The 6708-nt window shown below is 41.1% G+C and overlaps 1 protein-coding gene across 1 annotated transcript in view; it reads right to left on the bottom strand.

Moving 5' to 3' along the window:
* Positions 1–2254: 2254 nt before the first annotated feature.
* CFAP58 (cilia and flagella associated protein 58) overlaps positions 2255–6708 on the bottom strand; it is a 56535-nt gene continuing 52081 nt past the window's right edge. The window contains exons 17-18 of the mRNA XM_058842053.1: positions 6559–6692; positions 2255–2375 (exon numbers count right to left, since the gene is read on the bottom strand). Coding sequence (XP_058698036.1) covers positions 2255–2375; positions 6559–6692 — 255 coding nt within the window. The remainder of the gene's footprint in view (positions 2376–6558; positions 6693–6708) is intronic.

The raw sequence follows: 6708 nt of genomic DNA, 5'->3' as shown, positions 1-6708 counted from the left end.
ACAAACAGGAAGAAAGTGAGGCCACACCAGTGAGGCCACGCCTCAAGTGCTGTATCCAGTTCTGGGTCCCTCACCCCAAGAAAGACATTGAGGGGCTGGAGTGTGTTCAGAGAAGGGTAATGGAGCTGGAGAAGGGTCTAGAGAGCCCTATGAGTTGCTGAAGCAGCTGGGAGGCTCCTGGAGAAAAGAAGGCTCAGGAGGACCTTATCATTCTACAGCTACCTTAAAGGAGTTGTACCTGACAGAAGCTGGGGCTTGGCCTCTTCTCCCATGTAACAAGGAGACAGGACAAGAGGACATGGCCTCAAGCTGTGCCATGGGAGGCTCAGGTGGACACCAGGAAGAATTTCTTCACTGAAAGGGTGGTTAAGCATTGGAACAGGCTGCCCAGGGAGGTGGCAGAGCCACCATCTGCTCAAGAGTTGTTCAAGAAACCACTGGAGGCTGCACTTAATGCCTTGGTTTAGTTGACATGCTGGTGTTCAGCCAAAGGTGGGACTGGATGGTCTTGGAGGTCTTTTCCAGCCTAAATGATTCTGAGATTCTGTGGGAGATAAACACAGATTCAGATTATCTCTGGATGAGTTAGGGGGAACACTGTACATTTTAAAGTGTAATACATCAGCAGCTTCTCTACAGAGTGACAGTGCTCTTGGAGTCTAACTGTGCCTCTAGTTCATGTGAATTAATAAATGAGTCTTTGATGATTTATTTCAATACAAATTACTTGCCAGTGTAAGCACAGCAGAATCCAGCTCCAGGCTAGATACTCGGGACCTTAGCAAATACCAACTTCTAAAAGCTTCGGTAAAACCTACTTGGGATTCCATCAGACTCAAGTGCCCATGCCAGTTATTGTCAATTATTCTATCTATAAGGCCACGTCAGATACACAAAGACACTCTTCTGACAGCATGACTGTCCTAAAATGATAACTTTAGCATAATGCACTTGACAATAAAAAAAGCAATAATAGCTATTTTGGGGACAAAAGAAAAATACAATGGATCTGATGACTAAACGTTCTGGTCCCCAATGTAAAAGCAAAGTAGATCCCTGTCGTATTTAACTTGATTCCTTTGAATTAAACACTTCCATTAAAGTTTCCCACAGTAGCTTTAATATTTAATTATGTATTCCACCAAAGAAAAGAACAGAATCTTTGCAAAGGTTTTTTTTGGGCTTTTTTTTTCTGGATGTGAAATATTTATCAGCATATCTCTTTGGACAAGTATTTTTATCCCCCAGGCAGGGAAAAAAAGTTCCACGTTCAAATCGGTTTCAAAACATTTTATTTTACAGCTTGAAAGTTTTCTATACTTCAGCACCTCATGCCGTGACTTTGTTATTTCACTTGTTAATGAATGGTAATTAAATCTCTTTTGGCTGAAAAGGTTGGAGGGCTCCTGCTGTATTACAAAAACAATTTCTGAAAGTTACAAAAATGCCCAAGTGTCTAGAAATTAAAGCATAAAGTTTGCCATGTTTTGAGTCCAAGTTTTAATCGCTCGGAAGGATTTGTGTGGGAGAACAGCATGTCCCACTGAGCGTGCACAGTCCCCCCAATTGAACAGACATAATTATGTCACTTTGTATCTACCAGAGTAAACACAATCGTGCTCTTAATAATGTACATTGTGGCCACAAACTTCCTTGATCTTCCTAACAACTGCAGCAAACACTGCATAAACCTTATTATACACTACCTACACAGAGAACTGCTACATATGTACATCTAAGTAAAGACCTGTTAATTTTGCATTTGCTCAGCAGGGCTTGAAACATCAGCCTATTAATTTTTCTTCTTTTCTGTATTTTCATTTTTTTCAGGTGCTTTGAGTCAGAAGATAAATGGAATGCGTGCTTACAACTGAGGCAGATAAAAGAGAAATAACTACATATTAAGGCATTTTGTGGTGTTACAGTGCTAAACAGAGACACAATATTGAAGAAGAAATATCTCCACCATCCATTTACATCCATGCAGGTGTCTGCTGGCATCAAATAGGCAGATTTGGTACACAGTTTGTAAAAAGAACTATGTTAATTCCAATAGGAAATGTACAAAATATAAATTCAATATAAAATGCAATATAAAATGTAATTCCAGTGTAAAAATGTGTTTTATTATATACAATATACACAATTTTCCTGAAGGTGATACAGTGATTTCAGTAGATTCTGAATCTCTTTTAAAATTACAGTTTCTCAAACATGAAACTGGGAACAGAAATGCAACTAGATGAGTGCATTCCTAGACTGCAATTTTGGGAATGGGTTTGCTTAAAGGAAAGCCCCCCATGTTGAAGTGAGGTACATCAGTCTTGAGGGGTGGTAATTTCGTCCCCATATCAATGCTGGATCGCTCCTTCTCCCTTTAAATAGAAACAAAGAAACAGAAAATTCATTTTTCGTTCTGTGGCCCAGAGATGTTTACAAACTAAGGAAATCTGTGTCCTCCAGAGTTTCTTGCATGCAACCACTATCAAGAGATTTAAAAGTGTTGATTAAAGCCTGTTAGGCTAAACCACCAAGACTAGGTGTCTGTTTGGATCTAATTACAAAACTACTGATGGGGTTTGGAATTATTAAAAATTAGAAATAAATGAGCTTTCTTTATGCTACTCCCCAAAATGGTCAGAGCACCTCATTAGAGCAAGTATGTACATGAGCTCCATGACTGCAGATTTCTAATCACCATCCTGTTCTAGCTGGAACATGCCTGTTTTCAAACAAACAGCTACATTCATCAAAGGCACAAAAGGGAGGGTTTCTTTTCCTTTGTTGAATTTTAATGAATATATATAGTGCTATCTGTCTTCACATTTTAACGAAGCTCCAGTGATAATTGCCCTGTGACATTTGCAGAAAACTAGCAGTGTGCTGTAGGTGCACTGAGCCCCAGGGAGTTGCTCCATCTGAGAATCCAGAAGGTCTTGAATTTGATGGCCTTAAGAGAAGGGAACGAGGGTTCCACTCTGACAAAGTTGGGGAGGTAAGCAGGGCAGTACAAAGATGAAGGGCAATATTCCATACTCACTGCAACATACCTGGATGCTTCAGAGAGAGGTCCTGAGATACTTAAGATTAACCAAGTGGAGCTTTATAAAGTTCTAGTTTATCCTAACAGTCTCAATGCTTTACAAAGAAAGTCAGTACCATTATTTTATTTCACAGTGACTGAGATTGAGACAAATTTGAGTGCAACCACACTTTTACAAAATCTAGCCATGTCACAGGAGCATCTTTCCTCAGTCCCCAGTAAGGGGAAAGAAAACACTTCTGGAATTATTACTTTTCTATTTTCCCCTAATTAATTGTCAGAATAGGAAGAAGTTCAGAGAAACTGTGTCAGATGTCTAGTTATGCATCCTTTTCCAAATTTGACCCATACAGAGGTAGGAGAATATCCAAAAGATGGCACAGATGAACTTAACAAAAAAAACCATTTCTAACTGTTTTTAATTGTATCAATGTAGTCCTAATGGATATGCCAGATGACAGCACCAAAAAACTAACATTCTGTATTTAGATGGATTATCCCATCTCACTGTTGGATTTCCAAGTCTGGGGAGATAAAATGATCCAGAATCCATGCTCATTTTTTCCTCATGCTTCCATGGAGACAACAAACAGATGTGCTCATCAGTATGGAAAATTCTATGCCACTGAATACTACAATATATTATGCAGAATTAATGTGCAACCAGACACGTGCAAAAGCTCCCAGTTACTACTGACATCCCTCATTGCAGTTATTTACATATATAGGACTGCTGGATTAGGTCTCTGGTGTGGATTTAAGCTTCATATTTTCTCACAAATCCTTATCAGAATCAAAATGGGATCCTGGTGCTAGAAGCAACTAGGAAAATAGTGATGCAGAAAGGGTTCAAGAAACTGAAGTTAAAAATAGAAAGAGATAGAAAAAGAACAGCTAAGACAACTGGGAAAAGCAACATTTAGAATTAGAGAGCTGAAAAAGAGGACTTCAAATTCACAACCAAAATCTTAAACATTGAATTTTCATTTTTTAGCCAAAGTTAAATTCCCACTGTCACTATATTCCTTCAGCATCACATGCAAAGCTGCATTTATTCAGTACCAAGATGTTAAATCACAACTGAAAGCTATCTTGTGCAAATCAATAAAAGCTTTAGATGATTACTTTGTGTAAGGTTATCTGAGAGTATTAATTCTCTTTCATTCCAGTGTAGTCAATAATGTTGGTAATGCTATTGTCCTGACAGGATCCCCTTTTTATTAGCAAAACCAGCTACATTTATTTCAGACATGATGTTAACATTAGCCAGCAAGATAGAGAATCAAGTCAGTGGTTTTCTGTCAGCTGGGATTTAGAGAAATCTGAGATTGTATGAATCAAATGGCCCTGGCTCTTTGGTCAACAGCCACAGAGCAGACACTGCCTGTCCAGCCCTGCCTGAGGCAGCAGAGCTGTGGAATGGCTCTATGGCAGGGAAGAGGACTCCTTGGGGAAGAACCTGACTGCACAACAGGTTCTCTGTACTGCAGGAAGTCAGCAGTGTGTCTTGCACACCTGGCAAGTTGGAGAAGGAGGGCTGCACAAGGTTGTTTCCCTTGCCAACACAAGGCACAGTCTAGAGACAGCAGAAGCTGCAGTTATCCAGGACTGGTATGGCCAGTTCTGCCCTGTGCTCTCCAAAGCAGGGTGCAGTCCAACAGGCTTGACTGGGGTACAAAGCAGTGAGGAGCAGAGGACAGCAAAGCCCAGCACCACCCCTCGGCTGCCACAAAACAGCAGAGGTGCAAGCCAGGGCTGGCAGCACAGTGCTGGTGCCTTCTGAGCTGTGGTGGGAGCCACAAGATGATGCCAGCCTGCAGAAGCACCACTAACAGTACCTGAAGGTGCTCCCAAAACACAGACACCACAAAGACACCGATGCTCATCAGACCACAGACATGCTTGCCCAAAAGAACAACCTGACAAGCTTCCCAGTGGCAGGTATCTATCCTGAACCTATAAACAGTGTATCCAGCACTAAATGACTTTCAATATGAAATTCCTTTCACTGTATAACATGCCCCAGTTCAGCCACCATCGACTCATACAGTATTTTTTGTTTTATTCTAAAGCAATTACGTCCTTAACAAGTGGAGTTTTTATGACAGGAATTAATTCTAGATGAGATACAACAACAAAATGTAGGTGAATTTCTCCTCATTTTATGAAGAGAAAGAGACATGATGCCAGAGTCCAAAATGGAAACAACAAATCTACTGTGAAGGAGACATTTAGCTACTGGAAATGGATTATCAGGCATTATGGTAGCCTCACATATTGATCCTAAAGCTCCAGAAAGGCCATTAGCACTGCACAATTGTTGCTAATTCCAAACATTAAGGTAACATTATGCAATTTGCAGATGGACAAAAGTCACTGTTTATCACTGATTATTTTGCTCATTTAGTCATCAAATCATTTGCTGTATGAAATGGGATTAAGGAAGAAGTGATAAAGGCAACTTTAAATTATATTCAGCAAATATAGGGAACTGTTTGCTTTAGTGTGTGAGGACAGCATAGGCTGAGGATGGAAATGAGTGGAAAGACAAAAGGCTTTCTGTGCAAACAGAAAAACTTGGTAACAGATCACATCATCTGTCTGCAGAAATCTAAGTAATCTCTCATTCAGGGTGAAGTCCACCCTCAGCACCCTCAGCAAGTTTTCAGATGACAACAAGCTGAACGGGGCAGTTGACTCCCCTGAGGGATGGGATGCCATCCAGAGGCACCTGGATAAGCTCAAGAAGTGGGCCCATGGGAATCTCTTGAGGTTCCACAAGACCAAGTGCTGGGTGCTGCACCTGAGCTAGGGCAAGCCCTGGCATCAGTCCAGGCTGGGGGATGAACAGATGGGGAGCAGCCCTGCCCAGAAGGACTTGGGGGTGCTGGTGGGTGAGAGGCTGGACATGAGCCAGCCATGGGCACTTACAGGCCAGAAATCCTGTTGCTATAGGACAAGGGATAAGGGTTTTTAACTAAAGGAGGGTAGATTTAGACTAGATATAAGAAGGAAATTTTCTGTTATGAGGGTGGTGAAAGACTGGCCCAAGCTGCCCAGAGAGGTGGGAGATGACCCATCCCAGAAAAATTCAAAGTCAGGATGGGACTCTGAGCACCTCATCTGGCTGGAGACATTCCTGCTCATTGCAGGGACGTTGGACTAGATGGCCTTTAAATGTCCCTTCCAGCCCAAACTGTTCTATAATTCTATGCTTTGATGTCAGAAACAAGACACTAATCTGTGTTCTCTGGGCATCATCTCATTGGTATGAATAATTTAACTGGACTGCAGAACATGTTCAGCAACATCTCTGATGGATGTTCTTGTCCTGGCCATAGATCATGGTAAATCCAGACCAGACTGAAGTAACATGGAGGATAACATTCAGGAAAATTAGGCAACAAAACTGTATAATCTCAGTAAAATCTGGCCACATTCTGATCAAAAGGGTCAAAACCAAAAAACTAGCTTATGCAGGAAGCTGTGTAGACAAAACTGTTGTTTTCCCATACTTCTTCTGTTGCTCCTTGCGTTTCTGAGACAGATATTTCTTTTTCACTTCCAGAAGCTCACTGTTCAGTCTTTCAATTTCATGTTTGTATTCTTTGCTCTGTGTTTCACACATAGTCAGTTCTGAGGACAAAGCCTAATAAACAAAACAC

This window comes from Poecile atricapillus, chromosome 6 (assembly GCF_030490865.1).
Source record: "Poecile atricapillus isolate bPoeAtr1 chromosome 6, bPoeAtr1.hap1, whole genome shotgun sequence".
NCBI lineage: Eukaryota > Metazoa > Chordata > Aves > Passeriformes > Paridae > Poecile > Poecile atricapillus.
The sequence above is the reverse complement of the archived record's forward strand: the minus strand, read 5'-3'. Positions and strand labels throughout refer to the sequence as shown.